The sequence below is a fragment of the Anolis sagrei genome, chromosome 4 (assembly GCF_037176765.1).
Source record: "Anolis sagrei isolate rAnoSag1 chromosome 4, rAnoSag1.mat, whole genome shotgun sequence".
NCBI classification, from domain to species: Eukaryota; Metazoa; Chordata; class Lepidosauria; order Squamata; family Dactyloidae; genus Anolis; species Anolis sagrei.
The window spans coordinates 68830616-68845860 of NC_090024.1; the positions used below are offsets into that span (position 1 = coordinate 68830616).

Below are 15245 nucleotides of genomic sequence, written 5' to 3' on the forward strand. Positions count from 1 at the left end.
TAATAAAGTATGCTAATTTTCTGTTGGCAGATGTTTAAATAGCATTAATTACTAACAGGTAAAGAACTGTGTCTGGGACAAGAAACGGGATGTATGACTGATTAAATACAGAAGAACAGTTGGTAAAGGAGCAATTGAGAAAGTGAGAGACTGAGGCTAGTTCATGATGCATTATATCTTTAATTACTTTGGATCTCTGAGTGGATGCACATTCAAAAAAAAGTGGAGGTGGGATACAGGCATTCTGAAAGCTCTGAAACAGGCAATATTCAAGAATTAGTCTTGTCTTCCAGCCACCTATTCCAATACAGTATTGAGAGAAGCTGCGGATGGGGAAAAAATGAAGGTTTGTGCAAATTGTGCAGCGCTGGACCTAACTACTTGCTTATACAACCAAAGTGTGTGTCTGTGTTTGTATGTGTGTGTGTGCGGGGGGGGGGGGGGGGGGAGAGAATTCATATAGTTTGCAGCTGTGCAAAATCAGGCTGCTTCAACAACTCTTTCTCATTTAGTTTGCCACTTTGTGTCTATGTGGTATAGAAAGGTGTATTGAAAGTGCATTTGTGCATGTATGCATCAGGAAATATTAGGAAATTTTAGTTCATGGAATCAGAGATTAGTTCACTGGACCAGAGTTTTATTATTAATATTCTAAGATATGTGTGTGTGTGTGTGTGTGTGTGTGTGTGTTAGGACAGATATTTATGATTCATTTTTGAGCCTTACAGGGATATTTTCTCCTCCCCTTTCCTTTCTTTCTTTTCTGCCTCCCTTAGTTCTAAACATATAAATCATTGATCCATACTATGTTCCTCATGGCAATACACAAATCATTCTATTAGTGAATAATATTTTCTTCTTTTTTATTTACAACTTACATACCTCAGTTAAAAGCAATGTGCTTTCCACCACTTTCTGAGATGTGTGTGTGTGTATGCACACACACAGCATCCCATTCATTGTGGTGTAGTAACAGTTGCAATGCAAAGTTATACTATATTTAAAAGTAATAATCCCTTTCTGGTAAGGAGAATTCCATTCACAACAACCTTACTGAAGCAGTTGCATATATATATATATATATATATATATATATATATATATATATATATATAAATTAGGCCTGGGTAACAACGGAAAAATTTGTTTCTAAAATCGATTTGTTTTTGGGGGGGTTTTGCGTTTCGATATTTAAAAGAATTCCAAAATTTTTCTTTTAAAAAGTTCGATATTTACGAAATTTCGTAAATTTAAAAAACATTATGATACATTAACGAAACAAATAAGAAACAATCGATTCGTTAATGGCGGACGCGACCGCGCAATACGCTAAAAAACCTCCAAATGGGACAGGGGGAACTTCTGAAGCTTCCCTCTCCCTCTGTTGTTGACTGTTGGTGTGATATTATAATTTTTTTTCACTAATTAAACAAAAAACAACTATAAAACTTGCCCCAGACATGCGGAAATAATAACGAAACAATTTCGAAACGATAACGAAACGAATACATAACGAATCCGAAGCATTTACGAAATGAATTTAAAAATTCGTTTCGTTTTTAAGTTGCTCCAGAATGGTTCGTTATCGCTTCGTTATAAAAAAAAACGAATTTTTAACGAATTACAAATTAACGAAATGAAACCGCCCAGCCCTAATATATATATATATATATATATATATATATATATATATGTTGGGCAATTTTTCATTAATCTTCATAAGTTATATCAAATTAGTTAAATGAACATGGCTTGCACCAAAAACATAAGAATCAAAATTGACTCAATACATTTTTGTTTGCATTTTGTAAATCTCAGAAGTCTCAGATGTCTCCCAAAGTCAGTTTCATTTTCAATGCAAGGGAAACAAAAAACAAAGCCAAAAAGGCTGCCTTTCCTCTTTAAATTACTGGCCTCTTGCCATTAGGAGAGAGAAGCAGCAGAGAAAAAACAGAGTTTTCTGGAGGGGAAAGCACAGAATTCTGGGAAATATAGTTTGGGAAGGTGAGGAGCCCTATGCCAGAGAATTCAAAAGGCCCTGCCCTAAACTACATTTCCCAGAACTCCACTCAGCAGCAGAAAGCTCCAAACAAGATAAAGGAGAATTTTTTTCCATAGCAGGAGCCTGCAAGAGCTCCAATAAATTGTTGAATCTGCAAAGAGGAGGACTGACTGATACTTCTAGTAAGAAGATCTCTGTGCTGGACTGGGAAAAAAATCCCTAAATTGAGGTTCTATTGATTATTATGAGAGACATTCAATGAGATAGCTGTTGTTTTTTAAAAATATTTTTTGTCAAAACCTTTTAAAATCCCTAAAATCAATAGATGAATGAATATTTCTGAAAATTGAGGGGAATAATCCCCTTTTATCTTGTGTCATTGTATAGAAAATTCAAGGAGATTGTTGCGGAAGATTCGTTAGAGTACAATCAGGAAGGAAGAGAAAGGAGATGGCAACTGATTCCAGGCTTTTTAATTCTATCGAGCTCGATAGGGTGTCCAGAAAACAATATCTTGACACAAGTTGGAAGTCAGATTTGCTCCAGCATTTATAGCACAAATTCACAGGTTTACACATGCGCATATGGATCTGACATTTAACAATCTAATCAATATCAATTTGTCCTCGAGGAAACGCAGCCAAGAACATTAGTTGGCAGGACATTATAATTTCCACTGCTCCCCTCTGTCAGCTGATCAGTCATGCTCCCAGACAATTACATAATCTTTAGAATGATTCATAACTTCATATATATCTCTTTATACATATGTCTTCATATATGTATCTTTAACATAAAACTTATTCAGAAGCAGCCTCCCCAGTAATTCTTCCATGATTACGATACATTATTTCCCTCAATTGATCTTTTAAAAAGGTGTGTAAAATTACCTGCTATTTACATCAACCAGACAGGAGGTGGCGCTGCTACTACGTGACCTTTAGATGTTAGTTTTCGGATCAATAATATTGCCAAGTTTCCTTTTAGCCTTGGCTTCATCAAATATTGACTTAAGATTGAGCCAGCCTAAAAGCGTTCTAAGTCACCTGGAAAATTTCTCTTCCACCAACCTCTTTGCTTCCCAACCTCAGGAACGGACAGGTAAGCTTTACTGCTCATTATTTTCATTTTAAATTATGATTATTTTATTTCTCCTTTATGGCCACCACATTCCCCCCTTTTTGCGAGCGAATGTTTCACAGTAGCATCGCAAACTCAGGATGTCAGATCCTCATTTTAAAGCAAGAAAAGAAAAATAACATTTTCAACACAATTATTACAGTTCTAAACAAAATCATTTATCACAATTATTGAAGAATGTCCCATACACGTTGGCACTTCCACAGTGCTCCTCAATCTTCTGTCTGATTTATTTGACCAGCTTCCAGGTATGTGGTCAAAACCAGAGCCGTAGTCCTCTTTCTGGGTCTCATGGCGCTGTTGGTTTGATGATATGAAGTCTCAGGGGATCTTTTGGCTCAGGAGTCGCAGTCCACTCAGGTGGTGCCTTTTTTATTCTGGTATAATGGATCCAGGCTTTGATTCCTTCCACTTTGACAGCTGTGGGGGTTGAAAGCAAGACAGTAAAAGGTCCTTTCCATTTTGGTCTCAACGGTTCTATTCTCCAGTCTTTAATCAACACTGAGTCCCCTGGATGGAAAGAGTGTAAAGGAGTAGCTGGCCAGGGTGGTCTCAGTTCTTCAGTGTATTGTTGAAGTTGGGCTATGGCCTGTCCTAATGCTTGGATATCCCTTTTTAATGTTTGTTGTCCCAACTGATTGATGTCTCCTTGAAGATGCCTCAATCCAAGTGGAGGTCTTCCATACATGAGTTCAAAAGGGGACAGGCCCAAAAACTTAGTAGGAGTACATCTAATATGTAACAAGGCCATAGGCAGTAACCTAGTCCATGGCAAGTTAGTCTCTTGACACATCTTTGATAATTTTCCTTTTAAAATTTGATTCATTCTTTCTACTTTCCCTGAGCTCTGAGGTCGGTAAGCACAATGTAACTTCCATTTCGTTCCCAATAGTCGGACCAAGGACTGTAAAACTTCTGATATAAAAGCAGGACCGTTACCTGAACCAATGTGCAAAGGAATCCCATATCTTGGGATAATATCTCTAAGAAGTGCCTTTGACACTTCAGCTGCCTTTTCAGTTTTTGTGGGATATGCTTCAGGCCATCCAGAATGAGTATATACAAAAACAAGCAAATACTTATGAGGCCCACATTTAGGCATTTCAGTGAAATCTACTACTAAAGATTCAAAAGGTGTATTTCCTTGATATTGAACCCCTGGAGGTGGCATTGGCCCTGTTCTGGGGTTATTTTTAGCACAAATATGACATCTGGCTGAGGCTATTCCTGTTAGGGCAGCGAGTCCATTTATGTAAAGTTGTCATCCCATTAGTGAGGCTAAAGCTGTTTTTCCCATATGTGTTTCTTGGTGTGCCTCCTTAATCATTTCCCAAGCTATCTGCCTGGGTACAAACAGCCTCTGGTCAGGCAACACCAACCATCCATTTTTCTTTACAGCTTTCTCACGCTGGGCCTATTGTTCTTCTGGAGTATATAGCAAGTCATCTTTTCGCAACCAGTCTCTTACCTGCAAAGGGGCCATGACCGGCTCTTGTCCTCGTCCCTTTCGGGCCGCGGCCTTTGCGGTAGTGTCAGCATACCGGTTTCCAAAGGTCACAGGATCCTCGCCATATTGATGTCCTTTACAATGCATCACTGCTACTTTAGCAGGAATCCAGACAGCATCTAACAATCTCAGAATGGTCTCACTATGTTGTATTTCTTTCCCAGCAGAATTTAATAGTCCCTTTTCTTTATATAATGCTCCATGTGCATGCAGAGTAGTAAATGCATATTTTGAATCCGTATAAATGTTGACTGTTTTTCCTTCTGACAATTCAAGAGCTCTAATTAGGGCTATCAGTTCTGCCTTTTGAGCTGATGTGTTTAGAGGAAGTGGTTCTGCTTCCCACACAGTAGTTGCAGTTACTACTGCATATCCAGCATATCTTTGTCCATTTTCAACAAAACTGCTTCCATCTGTAAAAAGAGTGGCATCCGCCTTAGGCCATGGTTGATCTTTTAGGTCAGGCCTACTGGAATATATCTCATCCATAGTTTCTAAACAATCATGTTGAAGCAGTTCTCCTTCAATAGGCAGGAGTGAAGCAGGATTTAATGTACTGCAAACCTGTAACTTGATTCGAGGGTTTTCACATAATAAGGTCTGATATTTTAACATACGGCTATTTGTGAACCAATGATGTCCTCTATATTCCATAATAGCCGTTACTGAATGAGGGACCTTAACTGTTAATTCTTGTCCTAAAGTCAACTTATCAGCTTCTTGAGTCAGCAAGGCCGTAGCAGCTACAGCACGTAGACAAGTTGGCCAACCCTTTGCTACATTGTCAATTTGTTTAGACAAGTAAGCTACTGGTCTCGGCCATGTTCCTAATAGCTGGGTAAGCACCCCCACTGCTATTCCATCTCGTTCACCAACATAAAGGGTAAATGGCTTCTCCAAATCTGGCAGGCCCAATGCAGGTGCTTGCACCAAAGCTTGTTTTAACTGGGCAAATGCTTGGGCACATTCGGGGGTCCAATTGAATGGTTCTTTTTCACCCCCCTTTGTAGCTTCATAAAGAGGCCTTGCCATTACAGCAAAGTTCGGTATCCAAATTCTGCAAAACCCCGCACTCCCCAAGAATTCTCGCACTTGACGCTTACTGGTGGGGGTGGGGATGGCACAAACTGTTTGTTTTCTTTCAATTTCTAATTGTCTCTTTCCTTGTGTCACACGAAAACCCAAATACTTGACATTAGTTTTACACAGCTGGGCCTTCTTTTTAGAAACCTTATATCCTTTTTCATAAAGTAACTGTAATAGCTCCTTAGTCGCTCTGTAACACTCTTTTTGCGACGTGGCTGCCAAAAGAAGATCATCCACATATTGTAAAAGCACCCTATTTTTAGGGTCAGATGGAAACCCTTGTAAGTCCTGAGCCAATGCAGTTCCAAATATAGTCGGACTGTTCTTAAACCCCTGAGGCAAACGGGTCCAAGTATACTGGACTTTAGCTCCGGTTGTGGGGTTTTCCCATTGAAATGCAAAAATGGGCTGACTATCAATTTCAAGTCGTATACAAAAAAATGCATCTTTTAAATCCAGGACTGTAAAATGGGTGGCAGCTGCTGGTATTAAACTTAAAAGTACATATGGATTAGGAACAACAGGATGTATGGTTACTGTAACTTGATTTATAGCTCTTAAATCTTGCACTGGGCGAAAGTCTTGTGTTCCTGGCTTTTGTAATGGTAAAAGAGGGGTATTCCAAGGAGACCTACATTCTCTTAGGATCCCATATTCAAGTAATTTAATCAGATGCAAATTGATCCCTTCTACAGCTTTTCGAGGTATTGGATATTGTCGAATAGCCACAGGTCCCATCCCTTGTTTTACTTCTACCTGTACAGGTGGAACACACCGGGCCAAACCAGGTGGATTGTCTTCTGCCCATACACCTGGAACTCCATATCTCTTCCATTCTTCGGTATTTTCCTGACAAACAGTAAATATTCTCCATTCTTCTGACATAGGACAAATCAAAGTATAGAGTCCCTTTCTAACAGTCATTTCCATTTTCCCATTTTCTTCAAATGCCAATATTGCTCTCATTTTGCAAAGCAAATCTCTTCCTAATAAGGAGATTGGGCATTCAGGAATATATAAGAATTCATGCATCACTTGTTGGTTTGCTAAATCACATTTTCTACTTTGTAACATAGGGTAACTTTGTCTTTGACCCGTGGCTCCAACCACTTGAAGTTCTAGTCCATTTTTAGGGGCCACTGGCTTTGTTACCACAGAGTGGTCAGCTCCCGTATCTACTAAAAAAGTCATTTCCTGGCCCTCAATATTCATTTTGACCAGTGGCTCCCCCGGGCCTAGGCATAAGGGGGCCGGTCTGTCCTATTCCGTCCAGTCCTCTCCCAATCCAACCATCCCAACAAATTCTTCTTCTCTTTTCTCTCCATATCTAGCCCCAGGAACCGGGGTAGCATATCCCCCTTGGTGGCCTCCTCCCCGGCCTCTTCCTCTCCAATATCCTCTCAGGGATGGCATTCCCCTTTGTATTCCTACCGTTCCTTGAGCAGATGGACACTCATTCTTCCAATGTCCTTCTTGACGACAAATGGCACACTGGCGTCTTCCCAGGGGCATCCCTCGTCCTCCTCTTCTTTCCTTCTGCCACATTCCTCTTTTCCTTCTGTTTTCACTTTCAAATTCTTTCATTTTATCTCTTTCATCTAAAAGGTTCAAAAAGATTTTATGATCCTCCTCTCTTATTTTCTTTCTTTCTCTTTTTTCTGCTTCGTCCCTATGGATGAATACTTTTGTAGCTATTTCAATTAACTGGGACAGATTCATCCCTGCAAACCCATCTTGCTTCTGCAATTTTTTACGAATGTCTGGGGCAGATTGAGTAACAAATGAAGTGTTCAATAATGCAGACCCATCTTTGGATTCAGGATCATAGGGACTGTATTTTCGATAAGCTTCCAACAATCTCTCTAAATAAGCACCTGGACTTTCATCTTTTCCTTGCATTACTTCCTGTATCTTCTTAAGGTTAATCACCTTTTGGGGTCCCTTCTTCAAAGCTTCTATTAAAAATTCTCTGTATCTGACTATGTATTCCCTTTCTCGGCTATTATTAGGATCCCAGTTTGGATTTGTCAGAGGAAATGCCCCTGCAGCCCATTCAGTGGGATTATAACTTGTTTTCTCAGCAGCATATGCCTGTGCTATTTGGGTTCCTTGATTAAGGATTCTTCTTCGCTCTTCAGATGTAAAGAGAGCCTGTAATAGCTGTTGGCAATCTGACCAATCTGGCTGGTGGCTAGCCATTATTGTTTCACACAAATTTATAAGTGGCTGAGGGTTTTCAGTATAAGGAGGATTATTAGACTTCCAATTTAACAAATCTGAAGTAGTAAAAGGCACATGCTGGTAAGTAGTTTTCGGAGTCAGGATTAATTCTCCTTTGCTATCTCTCTCTTGTACATATTGAACCATTGTTCTCAAAGGCAATTGAAAAGTAATCTTTGGGTTGGGATTACTATGACTTCTAGTTCTTCCAGCTATGGGACTATCTTGCAAAAATTCTTCTGCTATATTCCGAAGCCATCTGCTTGTAGATGGTAGATCTATTAAAGGTGACTTTGTAGACTCCCCAGGAGAGGTATCAGAAGATTTTGGCGTGGTTAAAGATGTTGACTGAGGAGTCAGGGTTGACTTTTCTTTGTCAATAGCTTTTAACTGTGGGTACATAGGAACATAAGGAGGAGGGTTACTTAATTCTTCCTCAGGACAAGGAAAAATTCCAATTTTTTTCTTCTTATCTGCCTGAGGTTTTCTTGGATTAGTTTGAGCTACAAAAACAGCACATTCTTTATTCTGACATTTCTTTAGCCATACGGGCTGTGTAGTTATAGCATTGTCCCATGCCTCCGCATATGGAAATTGATCTGGATGAACCTCGGCTGTTATTCTCACAATTGTTCTGATATCTTTTAAATCATAACTTCCTTCACTTGGCCACCCTGTATTAAATTGCACCCAGTCTAGTTCACAAAGAGATCTCAATTTCTGGGGGCTATTGCATCCTGGTGTTTGGGTTAACTCCCTAAACTTTGAGAAATTTTCCACCATGCATTCAAGAGGCGTTGAAGACTTCTTACTTGGTATACCACCCATTTTCTATTTTTCTTTATGCCCACAAGCACCTGCACAATTAGATATATTTTTTAAGACAAAAAAGTAAGCACAGAAAGCATAAAGAATGGAAAAATACAGAAGCAAAGAAGCAAGGAGACACAGTATTTCACAAACCAAAACAAACACTCAACACAAAACAAACTTATCACTTTCCCCTGAAAGTGTGTTCCTTTGACCTGTGAGTGCGATTTCTGTGTGAAAACGTCACTCGGGGTTTCACTTGATTTCTGCGCAACAATCTTACAGTGAAATGTTCCCCACGTACTTCTCATGTACCTTTTCCCATATACCTTTAAGGCTAGCCTTTTTCCTTTACCTGAGCCGTGGAATCAAAGCTGTTAGTTCTCAATGTACCCCAGTCTAGAGGGGCAGGGAAGGCGAGGATCAGGCGGGCCGTCTTTCCAGTGGGCACCCGTTTTTCGTCCCTTCTGATCGTCGTCTTACCTGACCCGCTGAGTGGAGGCAATCAAGCCCTCAAGAGGCTTCGTTTCTGTTCCTTCGCTGTTGACTCAAGTCCCGGACGGGCCCCCATATGTTGCGGAAGATTCGTTAGAGTACAATCAGGAAGGAAGAGAAAGGAGACGGCAACTGATTCCAGGCTTTTTAATTCTATCGAGCTCGATAGGGTGTCCAGAAAACAATATCTTGACACAAGTTGGAAGTCAGATTTGCTCCAGCATTTATAGCACAAATTCACAGGTTTACACATGCGCATATGGATCTGACATTTAACAATCTAATCAATATCAATTTGTCCTCGAGGAAACGCAGCCAAGAACATTAGTTGGCAGGACATTATAATTTCCACTGCTCCCCTCTGTCAGCTGATCAGTCATGCTCCCAGACAATTACATAATCTTTAGAATGATTCATAACTTCATATATATCTCTTTATACATATGTCTTCATATATGTATCTTTAACATAAAACTTATTCAGAAGCAGCCTCCCCAGTAATTCTTCCATGATTACGATACATTATTTCCCTCAATTGATCTTTTAAAAAGGTGTGTAAAATTACCTGCTATTTACATCAACCAGACAGGAGGTGGCGCTGCTACTACGTGACCTTTAGATGTTAGTTTTCGGATCAATAATATTGCCAAGTTTCCTTTTAGCCTTGGCTTCATCAAATATTGACTTAAGATTGAGCCAGCCTAAAAGCGTTCTAAGTCACCTGGAAAATTTCTCTTCCACCAACCTCTTTGCTTCCCAACCTCAGGAACGGACAGGTAAGCTTTACTGCTCATTATTTTCATTTTAAATTATGATTATTTTATTTCTCCTTTATGGCCACCAGCTCTTGTAGTGTTTTTTTAAATGTTGTTTATAGAAACTTTCAAAGTTTCTCAAAAGTCCATGGATATATGAAACATTCTGAAACTTGATGGGCTAATAGTGGCAATGTGTTCTATCATTGTTGCAAGTTTCAACCTGTAATAATTAGGAAAAAGGAGCCCCTGAAGTTTTCCCCACTTGTGCAATTACTATAATGAAAAAGTAAAACATTTCATTACTCTCATTATAGCAATTAAAGTTTTATTAACTATACTTTAGAAACACAAAACACCAGCATCCCATAATTTTGTAATGACTTTTGAAAATAAATTATTGATTGCACTTGCCTAATGGCTGTGCAAAATTTCAATTCTCTGTCGTAAGTAGGTTTTAATTCATTAGATCAGTGCATACGATGCAATATTCAATTTAAGGCTTGCAAACCCACCGTCATTTAGTTTGATAGTGCACTACTTTAATTGGCATTATTTCTGGAGTTCTAGTTTTACAGGGTCTTCTGTATCCATTTTGTGGGTCCTAAAGTGGTTGTTGAATTCCCAGGAATCACATGACATTATATAGTACTGTTGTGTTGCTCCAAGTCGTAAGTGGAGAAAAGGAGTTATGGCCATAGTTCTGCTAGTGGATCTGGTGATTCCTAGGAAAGAGGTCTCTAGGAATCTCTTTTGGCATACATTTATTGTTCTCAGATTTAAAAACGTATTTTTCCCACTTGCACAGGGGTATGTGGGGATACCTTTGGGTCTCTTTTAAAGGAGATTTTATTTTTAGAAACATTAAGAATTTCCTAAAAGTCTGTGGATGACCCAAATGTTCTGAAACTAGATGGGCTTGCTTGCAATGGAAAATATTTTAGAAACACTTTAGAAATGACTTGTCAGTGCTCCCTAATTTTGTAATGAGTACTGAAACATTTTTTTTATCGATTGCACAGCCTATCTATCTATCTATCTATCTATCTATCTATCATCTATATAACATTGCAGTCTCAAGGCTTTCCAAGGGGGAGTTTACCTCTATCTCTGGAGGATCAGGTGGAAGGTTGTGGAAAAGAAATGTCTGCCATAAAGAACAAGGAGCAGTAACTTCAGAGCAAGAACAAGCAGCCGAGTAGCCCGTTAAAGGAAGAACAGGATGAGATTACCAAACTCCAGAGGGCGTTAGCAAACCAAAAGCAACAACACCTCCATGAAAGGAGGAGAAAAGAGCAAGAGCTGATGCAGCTGAAAGAAAGAATGAACCAGCTGAAGAGGGACAAGAGAAGAGAAGAGGGACAAGAGAGGAACAATTGAGATCCCCGGGCCTGATGGGAAGAGGGCAATCTGGAAAACAGGAAAATCTCTTGGGAGCAAGGAGGAAGAGCTCCTCCGGACTCAGTTAGTCAAGCAGGAACAGCGGGAGCAGACCTTGGCTTTAGAGAATGCCAAGCTGAAGCAGCTTGTTGAAAGAAGTGGGCCAGGATATGGAGCCGCTGTTGAGCAAGGATGTGAACCTTGCCCAGGGCATGGAGCAAAGCTTTTTAGATGAGATCTTCCAGGAACAGTGGCACAGCCTCAGAAATCACCTGAAGACCCTTGGTTACCAAGCTGTGACTACTAAGGATGGCTCCCGATTTTCAAGGGGTGAGGGGCAAGACCCTGTCATCAGCGGAACAGACCATGACAAGGAAATCATGAAGCTAAAGGAAGAGACTGAAGAGAGCAGTGCTCCGGTGGCACAGCTGCAGCAGTGTTTCCAGGAGCCATTGACTTCTGCCATCAGCTCCCAGAGCACCTGAAGGAGGGATCTTCCTTCCTGGAGGAAGAGCAAAGGCTCCTGGAGGAGCGGGACATGCTTGAGGAGCAGAAGAAGGCATCTGAAATTCAGCCAGAAAACTTCCCTGAAGCAGCTATTCAGCGAGGATGGGAGAGAAAGGAATCTGAGGAGCAGAAAGTGCTTCTCCTGAAGGAAGAATTCTTCTGTTCATTGCCAAGGACGGAGAGAAAAGATCCAAACCAATGGTTTTCAGCCCGTGTATTAAACATGGAACAACGGATTATGAGATTGGATCTTGATTCTACCTATGAGACGCTAAGGAGATGTTATAGTTATGTTTAACTGATTGTTTACTATATCATTGTTTTTAACTGTTTTTTAACTCTTTTTATGATGTTGAGCATTGAATTTTGCTATTGTTAACCGCTTTGAGTTGCCCAAGGGCTGAGAAAAGTGGTATATACTTGAAGTAAATAAATAAATAATAATAAACAATATACCATATAGAAATATGATGTACAAAAGTTGAGATTCAATTGATTTCAATTATGTCACATTTGACCATGAAATGAAATATTTCCATTTCGTGGTAAAGAGATTTAGGGAATTTAAAACATACTGATGGCATACTAAAATAACAGAGCCATTTTCTATTGGTATATTTATTTCTGAAAGAAGGATGAAAACAATGCCACTCGTTGAGTCACAGATGGGTGCTTCCTAGTCAGAGGCAGTTCTGATTGCAAACCAATAAAGCACAGCACCTTGTTTGCAAGGAAAGAATAAGCGAAGCAGCTGCCACATCAGTCTCGCAGAGGTACTGACTCTAACATAACTCCCCAAAGTAAAATCTCATTGATTGTTTCCATCCCTAATATCCTTAGAGGTATTTTTCCCCAAGGGTTGAACTTGGGGTCGATGATAGCAGGTGCAATATGAAAGTCAATAAATTAGATCCCTTTTCTGTTGTTGTTGCTTGTCTTGTCTTCAAAACTATTATTATTTCCTTCTATTGTGGTCACATATTTCAAAATGCAGTTGTTTTGATTGAGATAAAGTTTCTTTCCAGCAACTTTCTTGGCCTAGTCTTGTTCTGCAGCAGGAGTGAACAAATTCCAAAAGCTCGGGAATCATGTCCAGCTGTAAATAGCCATCAGCAGTATATAGTCCAAGTTCTAGAACACCTAAGGCTGGATCTTCTATACAGCTAATCTTCATTGTGAATTATATGTCAGTGTAGATTCAGCCTAGGCCTATGTAACATATACAGATGCACCAAATAAAGTGTTTTTGTGCTGGTTTAGATGACTTTTAAATATTATGTGGACTTTGTTCTATGTGTGATGACATTGTTGTAGTTTATGTGAAGGATAATAGCCCTGTGCAGACCTGTCCACCAACCCAGCACTATATAAATTTATACTGATTTTCTCACATATCGGAATTTAAGGTACAATTAAAACAAATTAATAGAAGGCACAGATAAATTGTCAGGATCCAGAAGCCTTAAATAACGCCAGACACAGAATAAGGGTTCAAACACAGCTTTATTACATAAAAATGGATCTACAAAGCACTTAACTTCAGTGCTAAGGGTCTCAGGAGCGATTTGGCATCAAAAAGAAGTTGGTACTAGTAACAAAAATATAATCCGGATTATAGCGTTGCTTTATAATCCAGGTTAAACAAAAGGTTAAGCAAACTGCTTGAAAATCGATATAGCACAAAAACACAGTCACAGAAGCTGGAAAAACATGGTTTCAAAACTAAGAAATGTTTCAGTCGCAAAGATATAAGAGTTCAAAGTCCAGAAAGCCAAAAACGTAGTCAGACCGGTCCGTGGTCAATCCGTTGGTAAACAAAGGCTGGAATGCTGGAATCACCGAGGAAGCAGGAGTTCAGGAACACACGAAGCTGTAGCCCAGGACCCAAGGTTGAAAATTGGCAGCACAAAGAATTATGTCCTATAAAGACACTTTGCCTTCTGCGAAGTGCAATCCAAACAGAACCCACTTTTACCTCAAAGTTCTTCCTCAGAGCTTGATGAGCTCCCCACCCTCTCATCATCACTCTCAGCTGTCCCCAAACCTGCAGCTGAGTGCCCATCCCTCCACCTCTGCCAACGATTGTCAGGGTTCAGATCCTGCCAAGAGTCCTCTGGCTGCCAATCCCCAGTGAACCCCTCAAATTCCTCACTGGAGGTGGGTTGGTTACAGATGTCCCTTATTTGTTGCACACGGGTCCAATCTAATTCCTCCTCCTGTTCCATATCACTCTCAGACCCAGAACTCCCTTCAAACCCAAGGAAATCTTCATCCTCTGTTGGTGCACAAAGTATTTCCCGAATATGTTTCCTTTGTAATTCCCCCTTAGATTCTGGCTCGCAAGCAACCCTTTTTACACCTCTGCTCACTTCCCCATCCCCCATCTCACAATCAGAGAAGCCTGGAAACGTGTCAGTATCACTTGGAGCCATAATGATTTCCCTAATGCGCTGACGCTGCTGTTCTCCCTCCGACTCCAGAGTAGACCTGTTCTCCCTGCTACCAGGAGTAGCAACTCGACCAACACGCTGAACTACAACATAAATATTAACCATGCTTATTAGTCAAATTGATGTGCATATACATGGAATCAGAACACAAACAGCTGTCCTTTAAGCAGCAAGCCGCATGAAAACCAATTCAGATATTTTTTCTTCAGTAAATGTGTATAAGATGACTGTCTTAAAAGTTGAGATGCAATATTATAGTCACATACAGACCAGAAAAAAATCATTTTAATAGCTTGAGCAGTTCTTTATGCAAGAAAGTGGTAATTTAGCTAATTTTTTGAACCCATGGCATAGAAAATGAGACATTTAAGTAATTTTACAGTGAGGCAAAGAAAATGTATTACTCTTTTCTGACTCTTCTTCTTCTTCATGTATTATAATTTGTTGGACCCTTGATGAATATTGTTACATTGCAGCATGCCCACTTATTCATTTAAATGGACCAAGGAAGCTTAAAATGTCAATGCAAAGGCCAATCAAATTAACTAGAACACTCACAACAGTAATCTCCAATAGTAAACTTTCACAGTAATTAAGATTGTCATATAACACTTTGAATAATTCAGCAGTTGTGTGCCATTTCCTCTCTATTTCCATGCTAAATTAAAGTTTGGAAGATGACACAGAGAGGAAACATCAACTATTCATATGGCTGATCATGAGGCCAAATAGAAATCAGCAGGATGTTGGCTAGATAAGAGTTTGTTAATCAGTCTTTAGAAGCATGCTATGAAATTGTTTGTTTTTCTTAGCATAGCAAAGTACCAAAGACAGTGTAATCCATCTCACCTTGTCAAAAGGAATGATGAAAGAACAATGGAAGTTGGGTTGTT

At 39.7% G+C, this 15245-nt stretch overlaps 1 protein-coding gene and 1 pseudogene across 1 annotated transcript; one reads left to right on the forward strand and one right to left on the reverse strand.

The window, feature by feature from the left end:
• Positions 1–4556: 4556 nt before the first annotated feature.
• Positions 4557–8783, reverse strand: LOC137096849 (uncharacterized). The gene is made up of 2 exons (XM_067467078.1): positions 7005–8783; positions 4557–6974 (listed from the first exon to the last, which is right to left on the reverse strand). The coding sequence occupies exons 1-2, from the start codon at positions 8781–8783 to the stop codon at positions 4557–4559; spliced, it is 4197 nt and encodes a 1398-aa protein (XP_067323179.1).
• A 1923-nt stretch (positions 8784–10706) lies between these two features.
• On the forward strand, positions 10707–12200 carry LOC132773483 (afadin- and alpha-actinin-binding protein B-like; annotated as a pseudogene).
• The last annotated feature ends 3045 nt before the right edge of the window (positions 12201–15245 follow it).

What these genes read in the sequence shown, in the direction of transcription:
- LOC137096849 (XM_067467078.1), bottom strand. Translation starts at nt 8,783, where the DNA reads ATGGGTGGTATACCAAGTAAGAAGTCTTCAACGCCTCTTGAATGCATG. An exon ending in TTGGATTGGGAGAGGACTGG is followed by an intron (nt 6,975 to 7,004) that starts ACGGAATAGGAC and finishes GCCCCCTTATGC; the next exon opens with CTAGGCCCGGGGGAGCCACT.